Raw genomic sequence first — 16,656 nt, 5'->3', positions numbered from 1 at the left:
GTGATCCTAGGCAAGTCACTTAACTCTAATTGCCTCAAAAAAAATTTTTTTTAAGATTTCACTACAAAAACTCTCATAGCATTTTGTTTTTAAGGTACAAAAAGACTGAGAACTACTTGTTTAATAAAAAAAATAGTCCTTTTTTTCTGAAAGAGAAAAAAGAAGAAAGATAAGACCTATAAATTTTATAATGGCCTCATTTCCCTTGCCGGTGTTTCTATTGCTCACCATAAGCCTTAAATTTTCTCCTAGGCATTTGAAAGTTAGTTCTTAACATTTCAGAGAAGCAGTCAAACTTAGTGTTTAAAACCGAGAGGAGCTAAAGAACCTTCTCTCTTACTGATTTCTTTTTTTTTTTTAATGTCACTAATACTATCCCAGATTGCAGCCATGGAGGATGAACGATATTAGAGTCTGGGTTCCTTGGGGCAGGAACTGTTTTTTGACTCTTTGAAATCCCAGTGCTTAGCAAAGTGCCTGGTCCATGGTAGATGCTTAATAAATGTTTGATTTATTCATTGATTAACTCCCAAAGTTACTCACCTGAGTACCTGGGGGGGAAAGCATCAAACTGGGATTTCACAGTTTTCCAATTACAGAATGAGCCATGTAATATTTAGGGGTAGCTGGGTGGCACAGTGGGTAGAGTGACAAGCCGAGTCAGGAAAACTCATCATCCTGAGTTCAGATCTGACCCCAGACACTTAATAGCTATGTAACCCTAGGCAAATCCCTAAACCCTGTTTGCCTCAGTTTCCTCATCTGTAAAATGAGCTGGAGAGGGAAATGGCAAACCACTCCAGTATCTTTGCCAAGAAAACTCCAAAAGGAGTCAAGAGTTGGGCATGACTAAAACAACACAAAAATTAAAAAATTTGGTTACTACCCTACGCATATGTCCACATGTTGAAATATCCATCTCAAAGGGACACATGGCCCCTCTCCCCGACCATGAACCACCACCACCACCCCCCTGAGAAATTCCCTTTCCTTCCTCAGAACTCTCATTTCTCTGTGTTTGTACCTTTCTTATGCTTTTGAAGATCCACTTGGCATTGAAGTTATTTGTATAAGAATTTCACTACAACCCTTCTCCAAAGCTTTGTTGGGGCATGGAGAGAATTCTGAATTTAGGAAGGCTAGGATAGGAGAGGATGAAGTCTGCCAGGTTCCACTAAACTAAAAATACTTCAGAGACAACCACAGAAGTAGACCCCATATTTCTTATCTAAGAACCAGCTTCACTCAGTATGTCACAATAAGATTATATAGGGTCTTAATTTAGAGCTGGAAAGGACCTTAGATAGAGGTTACCCAATCCAACCCCTTTATTTTACAGATGAGCAAACTGAGCTCCAGAGAGGCAATACATCTAGTGACTGTCTAAGATGAGATTTGAATTCAGATCTTCCTGACCTCGAGTCTTATTCGATCTTCTATGTTAGTGGTATCAGTCTCAAATAGAAACAGATCCCTTACAGCATATTGACTGTGGAAAACCACAAATTAACATTATCTACATTGTAGTTTTTGGTTTTGTTTTAGTTTTTGTTAAGCATTTCCCAATTACATTTTAATCTAGCTCAGGATGCACTGGGTGCTCTTTGGGCCACAAGTTTGAAACCTCTGCTACACCACCAGAAGGTTGACTACTTGGTGATGCATTTTTGTTTTGTTTTGTAAGGCAACTGGGGGTAAGTGACTTACCTAGGGTCATACAGCTATGTCAAATTTGAACTCAGGTCCTCCTGAATCCAGGACCAGTGCTCTATCTATCCACTGCGTCACATAGCTGCCTCATGGTAATGCATTTTTTAAAGCCTTAGTAACTCACACACTACTTAGGGTTTTGGGGGGAAGAGACTAGATTTTTTTTTCTTCTCTACTTATTTATTGTATTGTTTTGCTTTGTTTTTTAACTGAGACAATTAACTCTTTTGTCTCATATAGTTTTCATTTATGATTTCTTGAAATGTAGCTCTGAAAAAACAGGCTTTGATAAAGCCCATTGGGATTCAAATGAAGCTATTTGACTATGCCTTTAAATCCAAATCACTCTGGCTCTCACTGATTGGCCAATAATAGGTCCCAGCCCAAGCTTCATTTGATCATTGCTTTGGTTTTGATGGTTTAGAGTGAATGTAAATAGCAATTATTTTTGTTCTGGTCAGAAACTCTGAGAGTCTTTCCCTCCCAGACTGACTTTTTTGTGAATGCAAATTAAACCATCTTTTGCCTCCATTCTTACCTAGTCTTTAATTACTGAATGGGTGTTGCCTCAGACAAACTGAGACGTGGGAAAGACCTTAGATTAAAAAGTTCAAGGTCAGGGGCAGAGCCAAGATGGCAGAGGAAAGGCAGTAACTTGCCTGAGGTCTCCCCAAGATCCCTCCAAATACCTTCAAATAATTCCATAAGACAATTCCTGGAGCAGCAGAACTCACAAAAGGACAGGGTGAAATAATTTTCCTGCCAAAGACAACTTAGAAAGTCCACAGGAAAGGTCTGTTGCACCTGGGTGAAAATGGAGCATTGTCTGTGTATGCCAGTGCGTACCCAGCCTGAGTCAACAAGGAACAGGCTTTGGAAGTCACTGAATCAGCAGAAGCAGCAACTGCTTCTGGAACTCAACCCACAGAGGGTAAGGGAGTTGAATAATTAGCCAGAAGGAAATTACAAGGGTCTTTTTTCTAGCATTGAGGCAGGACTGTGTTGTTTTGTCCATACTCAGATCCAGGTAGCAGCCTTGGCTGGCAGTCCCAGGGCAGGGAGGAGCACTAGCACACTGGAGCTTACAGCCAAAGTGGAGCTAGATGCTCCTCATACTTCCAGGGCAGAAAAGCAGGCTTGTGGTTGCTTGTAGACCAGAGCAAAAGTCAGGAGAGTAGTAAACATACCTCTCCTTAAATTATACCACCTTGAAAGAACTGAAAATTTACAAATTCCCTAGAAGTATCTCTGAAAATAGCTGCACAAACCCCCCCGAAGCTTGGGACAGTGTACCTGCTACTCTAGAACTGGTGCTCCACTTAAGCAAAACATTAAAAGTCAAGAAATAGACTGGGAAAATTAGCAAACAGAAACAAATTCTGACCATAGAAAGTTTCTATGATGACAAGGAAGATCAAAATACACCCTCAGAAGAAGATAGCAAAGTCAAAGTAAGAGAGGTAGAGGAAAAAAAGGGAAGAGAAATGAGAGTGATACAAGAAAATTATGAAAAAAAAAGGTCAACAGCTTGGTAAAGGAGACACAAAAAATACTGAAGAAAATAACACCTTAAAAAAAAGACTAGGCTAAATGGTAAAAGAGTGTACAAAAAGCCAATGAGAAAAAAAAATGCCTTAAAAAACTGAATTGGCCAAATGGAAAAGGAGGTACAAAAGCTCACTGAAGAAATAACTTCTTAAAAATTAGGATTGAGCAAATGAAAGCTAATGACTTTATAAGAAATCATGCAACAATAAAGCAAAATCAAAAGAAAGAAAAAATAGAAGGCAATGTGAAATATCACACTGGAAAAACAATTGATGTGGAAAATAGATCCAGGAAAGATAACTTGAAAATTATTAGAGTACCTAAAAGCCATAATCAAAAAAAAGAGCCTAGCTATCATCTTCCAAGAAATTGTCAGGGAAGACTGCCCTGATATTCTAGAACCAGAAGGTAAAATATAAATTTAAAGAATCTACTGATCACTTCCTAAAAGAGATCCCAAAATGAAAACTTCCAGAAATATTATAGCCAAATTCCAGAGCTTCCAGGTCAAGGGGAAAATATTTCAAACAGTCAAAAAGAAACAATTCAAGTACTGTGGAGCTACAGTCAGGATAGGCAGCTTCTACATTAAAGGACTGGAGGGTGTGGAATATGATATTACAGAGGGCAAAGGGACTGGGATTACAACCAAGAATTACTTACCCAGCAAAACTGAGCATAATTCACACACACACACACACACACACACACACACAAACCTGAGTATAATCCTTCAGTGAGAAAAATGGGCATTCAATGAATGAGAGGACTTTAAAGCATTTTTTATGAAAAGCATGAGCTGAATAGAAAATTTAACTTTCAGATACAAGACTCAAGAGAAGCATAAAAAGGTAATCAGGAAAAAGAAATCATAAAGGATATTAAAAGGTTAAACTGTTTGCATTCCTACATGGGAATATGATACTTGTAACTCATAAGAAATTTCTCATTATTAGGGCAGCTGGATGGAGTATATTTAGATAGAGGGCACAGATGTGAGTTGAATATGAAGGGATGATATCTTTAAAAAAATAAAATTAAGGAGTGAGAGAGGAATGCACTTAGAGAAAGGGAAAGGGAGAGATGGAATGAGGTAAATTATCTCACATTAAAAAAGCAAGAAAAAAGGGGCAGCTAGGTGGCGCAGTGGATAAAGCACCGGCCCTGAAGTCAGGAGTACCTGAGTTCAAATCCGGCCTCAGACACTTAACACTTACTAGCTGTGTGACCTTAGGCAAGTCACAACCCCAATTGCCTCACTAAAAAAAAAAAAAAAAAAAAGGCAAGAAAAAGCTTATACAGTGGATGGGGAAGATAGGAGAGGTGCAGGGGAGTGAGTGAATCTTACTCTCATCAGAACTGGCTCAAAGAGGGAACAGCATACACACTCAATTGAGTATAAAAATCTATCTTATCCTGCAGGAAAATAGGAGGGGAAGAGGATGGGGGGGGCAGGGCAGTGATAAAAGGGAGGGCAGATTGGGGGAGGGAGCAGTCAGAAGCAAAACAATTTTGAGGAGGGACAGGGTGAAAGGAGAGAGAGAAAAGAATAAATAGGGGAAAATAGGATGGATGGAAATATAATTAGGAATAGTAAATAAAAAAAATTTGAAGCCAGTCTAATAAAGGCCTCATTTCTCAAATATATAAAAAACTGAGTCAAATTTATTAAAATCAGAGCCATTCCTCAACTGATAAATGATAAAAAGGTATAAAGTTTTCAGATGAAATAATCAAAGCTATCTATATCCATATTTTTTTAATGCTCTAACTCACTATTGATTAGAAAGATGCAAGTCAAAACAATTCTGGGGTACTACCTTATACCTACTGGATTGGATAATAGTACAGCAGAGGAAAATGAAATATGTAGAGGATATGGGGAAAATGAGACAATAAGGCACTGTTGGTGGAATTGTACACTGATTCAACCATTACAAAGAGCAATTGGGAACTATGGTCAAAGGGCTATAAAACCATGCATACTTTTTGATCTAGCAATACCACTACTAGGTCAGTATCCAAAAAGGGAAAAACCCCAAAAAAGTTAAAGGATCTATATGTACAAAAAATATTTATAGCAGTTCTTTTCTGGTGGCAAAGAATTGGAAATTGAGGGGATGCCTATCAATTGGGGAATGGCTGAACAAATTGTGGTATGTGATTATGATAGAACACTATTATACTATAAGAAATAAGCAGGATACTCTCAGAAAAACCTGGAAACACTTATATGAGCTGATGCAAAATGAAATGTACTGTGTTCAAAGTAACAGCAATATTGTAAGATGATCAGCTGTAAATGACGTGGCTATTCTCAGCAATACAATGATCCAAGACAACTCTGAAGGACTTAGGATGAAAAATACTATCCATCCCTAGAGAAAGAACTGGTGGTGTATGAATATAGATTGAAGCTTTTTTTTAACTTTATTTTTCTTGAGTTTTTTTTCTGTTTTCTTTCATAACTTGACTAATATGGAAATGTTTTGCATGACTATATATGTATGTATAACTTATATTGAGTTGCTTGCCTTCTTAAAGGGGGGCAGGATATAGAGAGGAAGAAAGGAAGAAAATTTGGAATATAGAGCTTTAAAATGGATTTTAAATTGTTTTTACATGTAATTGGGGAAAATTAAATTCTAAATAAACAAAAAGGGGGGGGGGAGTCCAAGGTTTCCCACTGCATCTGGGGCCATTACTCAGTCATCCTGACTTATGTCTTGCCACTGGACTCCAATGACCACGGAAGAGAGAGTGAGGTTGATGACTTTGCACAGCCCTTCCTCACTTAAAATCAATTCACTTACAAATCAAGATGTCATTTGTCTTCCGAAGGATAAACAACAACAACAATGAAGATGTGTCAAGATTTTAGTCTGTATCTTAAAAGGGGTCTTAACACTGACTCACTAAGAGTTACATAGCAATCAAGTGGAAAAGTCTACTAGGAAAGCAGAATAGTATAGTGAAAAGAAAGAGGGAGTCAGAAGACCTGGGTTTATATCTCAGCTTTACAACTTAATACCTGTGTCACCCTGGGTAAGTCACTGTACTTTTAAAGGCCATAGTTTTTTTCATATGTAAATGAGAGCCTGGATTAATCATCCTAATTAGACTCTACTGACATTTTGCCTTTCTTTTAGTAATCAAGATAATCAAGAACAAGGGGATCAATAGACACTTTACGGTGCATGGATAGCTTTCTGGGGTTCCACGAACTTAGATGGGAAAAATTACATCTTTGTTTTCACTAACCTTCAACTAAATTTTGGAATTTCCTTCAATTGTTTAAGAACATTGAGAAGGGGTCCATGACACAACAAAATGAAGAATTATTTGTGAAGCGGAGAAAAAAAGTTGGTATATATTTGAAAGAGAAGTGGCTTACAAAAATATAAGGAGTATTGAAATTTAGGATTTCCTTTCTTTTTAAGTTTCATATTTGGGATGTTAGCATTTTTAACATACAGAAAGGGGGCCAGGCAGTTGGCACAATTCTAGCTCACTACCTATGAATTCTCCTTAGCATCAGCAGCAACTATAGCTCAGAAAAAGTCCAGGAATAAGAAGGAGGGAGAGCTGGGAGCACTGAGGATTGTGTAGTGGGTAGTTCTTTCCTTACCCTATCCCAAACAATAAGTCTTCATTTTGACTCTCTGTCCATCCTGGCAAAGACAGTGGGCTTTCTGCTTATAGAAACTCTACTGCCAGCCCCAGGAGCTATTTCAAGGCATTTATTTTTTTAAGTAAGGGGGAGTAGAGCCAGGGGATATATGTATGATCGTGGCACAGGGCTGGGGGAGAGAGGAAAAGCCCAAAGAAAATATTTGTCTTGATTTTCTCCTTAAAGTGCCATATTTGGGAATGGATGGATAAAGGGTGAGGAATATGCAGGAGATGAAAATAAATACCCAAGCAGATTAGTTGCGCACTTACCTGCATAATCATTGTGTTGCTATAAAACTTAATGTCAGTATCGCTTTGTTGGCAGCCTGACAGCTCCAGATTGGGTTTAATGAAGTGTACTATATCTGAAGAACAAGAAGAAGCATTTGTCCTAAAATGAATCACCAGATTCTGAAATATCTAAAAATAAGTACAAAGTATTTTGGAAGACTCCATAATATGTGTCTGGGACAGAATCTCCTTCATGTCCTTTCTTGTGAGGTGAGTAGAAACACTGGGGTCTGAATTCAGTTTATAACTGGGGCAACTAGATGGCTCAGTGGATAAAGCACGGGCCCTGGATTCAGGAGGACCTGAGTTCAAATCCAGCCTCAGACACTTGACACTTACTAGCTGTGTGACCCTGGGCAAGTCACTTAACCCTCACTGCCCCCACACACAAAAAAATAACAAAAAATAATAACAACAATAACAAATAACACAGCTATTATTATCCCCATTTGACAGATGAAGCAATAGAGGCAAGCAGACTTACCAGAGCTAACCACACATCTAGTAAGTGCCTAAAGCTGCATTTGAAGCTCTATGGATTGTACTATCTAAGTTGCCAAAAGAGCACTGCCTCTGGAGTCAGACCTTATCTTAAATGATACCAAAGGCATGTGACCTTGGGTAAATCACTTAACTTTCCTGGGATTCAGTTGCCTCATCTGTAAAAGAGGATTTAGATTAGATGACTTCTGATGTCCCTTCCAACTCTAGATCCATGATCCCAATATTAATGACCTTATTTTGTGTCTTATTATTTTGTGAAAATAATAACAGCATTTTGTAAGTAGCAGGGATGAACAGGGGAACCCCTGCTTGGTTTTACACACACCCCAGTCCACTGGATGTATTTACAGAATGTGGGTCTTTGTTAGCCTGGAACATCTCCAAGGAGCTAGGTGTGGGCTCTGGTCTCTTGTAGAAGCTCAGACACCTTTCTAGGATGACACAGCAATCTTCCTCATTTGACCACAGGACTAGGAGGTTACATGGAAAATAAATAGGGACTGATTTGGGGGTACAGATTCTTGTTGGAGGATCTTTCCACCTCTGAGGCCTTTAAGACCAAGGCACCCTTCTCTTTTGGGAGTCCTCTACCTTGAGACCTTTCTCTAGTACTTTCTTTTCTTTTCTTTTCTTTTTTTGGTGAGGTAATTAGGGTTAAGTGACTTGCCCAGGGTCACACAGCTAGTAAGTGTTAAGTGTCTGAGGCTGGATTTGAACTTAGGTCCTCCTGAATCCAGGGCTGGTGCTCTATCCACTGCACCACCTAGCTGCCCCTCTAGTACTTTCTTCCCCTTAGATTGGGCAGGGAGATTTCTTTTCACTTCTCCCAAACTACCCAATATTAATGGTGGCTTGCAATAAGACTGGACCTATAGTAGTTGAATGCCACCTTCTGCATTTTAGTTTCCTTTTCTGGAAACTGATGCTCCTGGGAAATTAAAACTTCTAGTCCAAGTGGTTCCTGAGTATTCAGTTACAGAAGTCAGGATCCTGGCATTGGCTGACCAAAACAGCATGTTTCTCCAAGGAGAGGAGGACCACTACCAGGGTCAGCCAGCACCTTAAGGGCCAAAGAAAATCATGCCCCAGCTGACCAGGAGACCTAGACATTGTGAGTTACTCAAGATAATGCAGGTCCTCAGAAAGTGGGAAATAATGTGCTCAGCAGAGCACAAAGATCCTTTACCTTCTAGGGGGTGTATAATAAGTATAATGAACTACTGAGATGTTTTCTATTTCCTGTATTTGTCCTTATGCACCTGTGGTTCCTTTGCATCTAATGAAGTTTCTGTGGTGGAAGAAATAAAACAGCTGTCCTTTACCTGATACCTATATTGTCCTTTGAGTAGCTTTGTGGGAGGGCATCCAGTTACCAAGATTAAAGGGAAATCCTATAACTAAGTTTTATCTTTTTTTTTATGTATAAGGTATTTTATTTTTTCTGTTACATGTAAAGATAGTTCTCAACTTTTGTTTATACAAGCTTTACAATTTCAGATTTTTCTCCTTCCCTCCCCTCCCTCCCCCCTCCCCTAGACAGCAGGTAATCCGATATAGGTTATATCTATATATCTCTATACATATAGATATAGATATAGATATATACACATAATAACATTAATCCTATTTCTGCATTAATCCTGTTACAAGAGAAAAATCAGAGCAGTGATGCAAAACCTCAAAATAGAAAAAAAAAACACAACAGCACCCAAAACAAAAGAAATAATATGGTTCAATCAGCATCTATACTCCACAGTTCTTTCTTTCTTTTTTTTTTCTTGGATTTGGAGATCCTCTTCTATCATGAGTTCCCTGGAACTCTTCTGTACCATTGCATTGGTGAGAAGAATCTAGTCCATCACAGTAGGTCAACACTCAATGTTGATGATACTGTGTACAATGTTCTTCTGGTTCTGCTCATCTCACTCATCATCAGCTCACGTAAGACCCTCCAGGTTTCTCTGAACTCTTCCTGCTCATCATTTCTTACAGCACAATAGTATTCCATTGTATTCATATACCACAACTTGTCCAGCCATTCCCCAATTGATGGGCACCCCCTCAACTTCCAATTCCTTGCTACCACGTAAAGAGCAGCTATAAATATTTTTGTACATGTGGGTCCTTTTCCCCCTTCCATGATTTCTTTGGGCAAAAGACTTAAAAGTGGAATTGCTGGGTCAAAGGGTATGCACAGCTTTATCGCCCTTTGGGTATAATTCCAAATTGCTCTCCAGAATGGTTGGATCAGCTCACAGCTCCACCAACAATGCATTAGTGTTCCAATTTTCCCACAGCCTCTCCAACATTTATTATCTTCCTTTTTTGTCATTTTAGCCAATCTGATAGGTGTCAGGTGGTACCTCAGAGTTGTTTTAATTTGCATCTCTAATCATTAGAGATTTAGAGCATTTTTTCATATGGGAATAGATAGCTTTGGTTTCTTCATCAGAAAACAGCCTGTTCATATCCTTTGACCATTTCTCAATTGGGGAATGACTTGGATTCTTATAAATTTGATTTAATTCCCTATATATTTTAGAGATGAGGCTTTTATCAGAAGCACTGGCCTCAAAAATTGTTTCCCAGCTTTCTGCCTCCCTTCCAATTTTGGATGCATTGCTTCTGTTTGTACAAAAATTTTTTAATTTAATATAATCAAAATCATCCATTTTGCATTTTATAATATACTCTATCTCTTGTTTGGTCAAAAACTGTTTTCCTTTCCAAAGATCTGATAGGTAGACTATTCCTTTCTCTCCTAATTTACCTATGGTGTCACCTCTTATGTCTAAATCATGTATCCATTTTGACCTTATTTTAGTATAAGGTGTAAGATGTTGGTCTATGCCTAATTTCTGCCATACTATCTTCCAGTTTTCCCAGCAGTTTTTGTCAAATACTGAGTTCCTATCCCAGAAGCTGGAGTCTTTGGGTTTATCAAACACTACATTACTAGTGTCATTTACTACTGCATTTCCTGAGCCTAGCCTATTCCATTGATCTACCACTCTATTTTTTAGCCAGTACCAGATAGTTTTGATGACTGCCGCTTTATAGTAAAGCTCCAGGTTTGGTACCGCTAACCCACCTTCCTGTGAATTTTTTTTCATTATTTCCCTGGATATTCTTGATTTTTTGTTTTTCCAGATGAATTTTGTTATTATTTTTTCTAGCTGTATAAAATAATTTTTAGGTAGTCTGATTGGTATGGCACTGAATAAGAAGTTTTATCTTGAAGACTTTCTTGGATTAATTCAGGAGAGGACGAAAAGCCAAGGGAAGAGTCAAACCCCTGAGATAAATGCCCCTGGAATGCTTCGCAAGCCCTGAACCATAGGTTATTTTTGTATAGTGTTCCACATTTTGTAAAGCACTTTCACGTGCTTAATTTCATTTGATCCTCTAAGTGTCACAGGATTATAAATAGAGCCAGAAAGGACTTCAGAGGCCATCTGACAACCCCCTTCATTTTACATATAAGGAAACTAGGGATCAGAAGGGTGAAGACCCTTACCTAGGGCCATACAGAGGGATCAGAGGCAGGATTTGAACATCAGACTTTTTGACTCCTAGTCTAGTGCTCTATGCACTATGTCATGGCTGCTTATTTTATAGATAAGGAAACTCAAGATCAACCACCAGTCTCCTCATCTTCACTTACACAGCCATAACCTTTGTTCAGGGTTTCATCACCTCTCCCCTGGGCCACTGCAGTACCCTCCCAATTTGCCTCCTGACTGCCAGTCTCTTTCCTCTCCAGCCTATCCTCCAAATGTTGTCTAAACTATCTTCCTAAGTGACAGGTCTAGACAAGTCATTCCACTGCTCAAAAGCTTTTGATGGTTCCCTATTGCTTATAGGGGGGAAAATAATACAAAATCCACAGCTCAGCATTTATGACTCCTCGAAAACTGGTTCCTATCTATCTTTCCAACCTTATTTCATATCAGTCCTTTCAACCAACCTTACATTCTAATCAAACTAGACATACTGAGTGCTGGCTAAGTTCTTCCATGTATTTACCCAGGTCATCCATTGCCCATGCATAGGATGAGTTCCCTTTCTATAGCATCATAGATTTAGGGTTGGAAGCAACCCTGATGTTGTTGTTGTTCAGTCATTTTGGTCATCTTCGACTCTTCATGACCCCATTTTTGGGATTTTCTTTGCAAAGATACTGAAGTGGTTTATCATTTCCTTCTCCAGTTTATTTTACAGACTGAGATAAACAGGGTTAAGTGACTTGCCCAGAGTCACACAGCTAGTGTCTGAGGACAGATTTGAACTCAGGAAGGCTCATCTTCCTTATTCCAGGCCCTGTACTCTATCCACTGTGCCACCTAGCTGCTCTTGGAAGGGACCTTAATCACAAACGAGGAAACTGAGGTCCACAGAGGTTAGGTGACTTGCCTAAGGTCCAACAGACAGCAAGAAATAGACTTTGAACTCAGATCCTTCAATCCCAGATTCAGTACTCTTTCCTCTTTAGCACAGTGTCTCATCTCCTGTCTTCCCCTCTGAATCCCATGTTCTTTTGAAATTTGGATCAGATAATCCCTCCTTTGTGAAGCCTTTGAGCTTCTGCCATTGTCAGTGCTCCACTTGGCCTGTTCCTTTGTATTTTACTTGTGTTACATCCCAATCTTCAGTAGAATGTAAGTAAGCTCTTTGAGGACTGGGATTGTTTGCATATTGTCTTTATATTCCCAGTGCTTTGCACATAGTAGGCTCTTAATAAATGTTTGTTGTGGAGGTGAGGAGGGGATAATTGTGAAAAAGAAAAAAGGATGATGGAAACAGTGCACAGAAGGGAACAAAAAGGCAGAGGGAGGCACAAACAGGACAGAGCTGAAAATGATATTGAAGTTATTTTATACATAAAGCAAAAATAAGGTGTACTTAAGAGAAGGGGGGAGGGGAAACGAGCATTTTTTTAGGCACCTACTATATGTCAGGCTCTTCACTTAACTCCCTACAATGATTAATTTACTCCCTTCAGGGATTTACAGTTTTAGGTACAATTCTCTTTCTCTGTTCTATGTTGCATATGGAAATGTTCATTTTATTTGGTGTTAGAGTGAGAATTTGGAAAAAAAATGTTACTACCTTATAGGAGTTAAATTTAATGTATACTTAAACCCAAAGTACATATAGTAGAATTGTAGTTTTCATATACATTCTCTTTTTTGATCTTTGCATATTGAAATATCAGAACTCACTAATGATTAAGATCATAATAAAAAAGACAACAACTAACATTTTTATAGCACTCTAATGTTTGCAAAGCATTACGCATAGATTATCTTAGTTGAATCTTATAACAACTTTGCTACCTACCTATACATTTTTACCCAGAGAGTTGAATGACTTGCCCAGAATCTAAAGAAGGGTTTAAGCCCAAGTCTTCTGGCTTCAAGTACACCATTTTCAAGTCACCATTGGGTGACTTGACCAGGATCGCATATCTATGAAGTGGCAGAACCAAGATCAGAACTCCAAACTCTTGGAGTTCCTACTTTAGGGAACTCTTTCAAATAGGCCATAATAAGAAGTATAAAAGCACACAGGAAGGCAATAATACTGCTGATCTCCTCAGGCCCAAGTTTTCCACCTGATATCCTACTCCTAAAAGAAATATAGAAAATGTAAAATATAGGGGCAGCTAGGTGGTGCAGTGGATAGAGCATTGGCCCTGGAGTCAGGAGGAGCTGAGTTCAAATCCAGCCTCAGACACTTGACACTTACTAGCTCTGTGACCCCAGGCAAGTCACTTAACCCCAATTGCCTCACCCAAAAAACAAAAAAGAAAGAAAGAAAGAAAATGTAAAATATACCTTTGCAAACCACATCATGACCACCAAATTACTGCTTGAACCATTAATGAGAAACTCCAGCAGCCAAAATCATCATCCAGAGTTTTGCATTTGGAACCTGGTAACGTCACGGGAGAAATTGGTGGGGGTACTGGGGTCCTTAGGAATTCCCTTTTAAAGAATTACACCCTCTTACACACAAATCCAATTAGAATAAAATAATATTTTATTTGGGTGCTAGAGAAAGGAAACCAAGAGAAAAGTCCTTGAACTTTTCTCATGGGGAGATGGCGTGGCATAGAGACATGGTTCTCTGAGATACCTATCTCCTTGAGCAGGAGAAAGGCAAATACTTTTATCGACGACAGATGGTGGAAGGACCGATAGGGTGATCATCTGACTGTGAAAAGTTCCCTTTGAGGGTGGGGGAAACTGGAATGAGGGGAGGTGGTCCTGACTTCTGTAGTCATCTGTCCCCTAGGCTCCACTCAGGCAGTAGCCACACCTAATAGGATTATCTCCCCAAGGGTTGGGGGAGACTAGAATGAAGGGTGGTGGTCTTGGAGTTAACTCAGTCCCATGGGTGTCAATTATCTCTTAAGGGGTGTCTGTCCTTTAGTTTAGCTTCTTGAAAAGGTTCCCTGATTCCCCCCAGAAAACTTGAGGTACTCCTGGTCCATAACAGTAAGAGACTGCAAACAAACTCATAAATAAGAGTCACATATTTTAAGAGTCTTTTATTTGTAATTTGTTCCTTCTGCTTGAGGAATCTGGTGCTCAGATCCACTTTGTAATCAGGAAAAAAAGAAGTTTAAAATAGACAACTAAGAAAGCTCCAGTATCTTCTTGTTTGGTTGTTTGTCAGTTGTATTCAACTCTTTGTGACCCTATTTAGGATTTCCTTGGCAAAGATGCTGGAATTGTTTACCTTGCAGAAATGTTTTCAAAATGTAAAAGACTTATGCATGGTCTAATCTTCTTTACATTTATTTTACATGATAGTAGGAGAAGACAGAGTTCCTTCATTTACTTTTTTAAGCATTCACATTTCATAAGCAATTTGAATTTTTCATCTGATTTTTTAAAAAATTAAGTTGTATCCCTTGAACTCACCAACTGTAACCATCCTCAGCAAGGCTAGTATCCATTTCTTGGTAACCAGTCTCTGAAAGGGATCAATTATTAGAAATACAAGGTATAGGGGGCAACTAGGTGGTACGGTGGATAAAGCATCAGCCCTTGATTCAGGAGGACCTGAGTTCAAATCTGGACTCACTTACTTGCTGTGTGACCCTGGGCAAGTTACTTAACCCTCATTGCCCCCACAAAAATAAATGAATGAATGAATGAAGAAAGAAAGAAGTACAGGGGAATGAAAAGCAGCACCAAAACCTTCAAATCCAGTGAGCTCTACTGTTTGCAGTAGAAAAGAAAAGATCATTGGTTCTGGGCCATGGTTCAGAGACTAAGCAATATATCCTTATAGAAAGTGGAAGAAATCAACAGATAAATTTTCATTGCATGTAACAAAGAAGTACAAATAGTAAGTGCCCCGGTTTCCCATTCAGTAACACAAAATCCTTGCTAATGCAAACTTACCCTTTGAATAAGGTTGTGACAAATTTAAAAAGATAAGCGGAACAGCAGGCTTCTCCTGCCCAACCTCTCGTTCACATCCAACCACATTCAAGGACTCTGTCCATCAGCAGTCTTTTCCCTTCTGCAGGCCTAACACTGGCTTGGGAGAAGGGCTACGGTCCTTATTGGGATCACTCGAAACTCCTGAATTGAAATACAGACAATCCTAAAAATGAAATAACTCCTAGCAGCACAGGGCAGGCACACATATTATTCTCCTTGCAAATGTCACATGAATATATGAAGACATGAGAAAGGGAAAGCAAATGGGGGAAATACGGTCAGTCTGAAGTAAAGTGAGAGCTGCATTCCAAATGCATTTTCTTTCATTATGCTTCATGGCAAGGAGAGTGATATTGCAGAACTAACTGAGCTTTCTGTTTTGATATCATGAGGACTTCACTAATAGGCTCTGGTTTTTGACGCTGATTCAGCATTAAACAGACATTTGTCCACTGACCCATGCACATAACAATATTGTGCTAAGAAATCACTCTCCTTTGAGAAGACACTAATTTAAATTCCAAGTAACTAAGTAAAGAAGAAACTAAGTATGTTCCTACAGGGTAGGAACTATTTCACTGATGTCTTTGTATGTCCAGCACTTAACCCAGTGTCTGTCATGCAGTAGGTGTTTAGTAAATGCTTGTTCACCAGTCTGCAAATAAAGTATTTCAAACAGTTGTATCTCAACAAGCACTGGCCAGGGAGCTGGATTTAAAACTGAAAGGGGGCACATCTCTATGAGATATTTATGTGTAAGCTTTGATTATTATACTGTATAAGTTCCTTTCAACTGGAACATATTATGCCCTTCGATGTCCTTTTCAATGACCCATTTGTTTCAACTGATAAACAATTTCCATTTGGTTAAACAGGGCAGCACTCAGGGACTGAGAAAGCTGCAAGCAAAGGTGCTTCCACAAAACCAGACAGAGGTTTTCTTGGAAAAGTTCTAATTGATCATTTTTTAAAAAAGGAATAATTGTGATGCCAAACTTTTGGTTTCAACTTTGGTTTGGCTTTGGCAGAAAACAAAATGTTTGAAGAATTTTCGTACAAGTTTCTTCTTGTTTGAATCACATATCAGAAACTGTTGTGCTTGTGTTACAAAAAAGAAAATTGAGGTACAGAAAAACAAGGTGACAAAAGAGAAGGTGACTAGTATAACGCTAAATCTCAGATGGCTTGCTAACTCCTTAATTTGGGGATGTAAATAACAATTAAGCAGTCTCCCAGACAGATATTTGTTGGTTTCAAAATTATCAATGGGATCTAGAATTATATTTGGATAACTATCAGAGGGTGGTGTGAGGTACAATTTGGATATATATATTTTGAGTGAGTGACCCTCCCCCTTTATAATTTGAAGGGTATGGGAGTTGTCCCAGTTGTGGCTGCTCTTATAGATCATATTTCTTCCTCTCACCAATGGCAGGGTCCAAGGGTTGGGGGCAGTGTATGGGGTGATATTCCC

At 38.9% G+C, this 16,656-nt stretch overlaps 1 protein-coding gene across 1 annotated transcript in view; it reads right to left on the bottom strand.

The window, feature by feature from the left end:
* Nucleotides 1-15,012, bottom strand: part of CWH43 (cell wall biogenesis 43 C-terminal homolog) — a 53,643-nt gene extending 38,631 nt beyond the window's left edge. The window contains 5 exon segments of the mRNA XM_043972255.1: nt 7,221-7,350; nt 13,563-13,614; nt 13,617-13,659; nt 14,659-14,722; nt 14,897-15,012. Coding sequence (XP_043828190.1) covers nt 7,221-7,350; nt 13,563-13,614; nt 13,617-13,659; nt 14,659-14,722; nt 14,897-14,982 — 375 coding nt within the window. The 5' untranslated portion in view covers nt 14,983-15,012.
* Between the last annotated feature and the right edge of the window lie 1,644 nt (nt 15,013-16,656).

This window comes from Dromiciops gliroides, chromosome 6 (assembly GCF_019393635.1).
Source record: "Dromiciops gliroides isolate mDroGli1 chromosome 6, mDroGli1.pri, whole genome shotgun sequence".
In the NCBI taxonomy this organism is placed as follows: Eukaryota; Metazoa; Chordata; class Mammalia; order Microbiotheria; family Microbiotheriidae; genus Dromiciops; species Dromiciops gliroides.
This window is presented reverse-complemented; position numbering and strand designations above follow the sequence as displayed.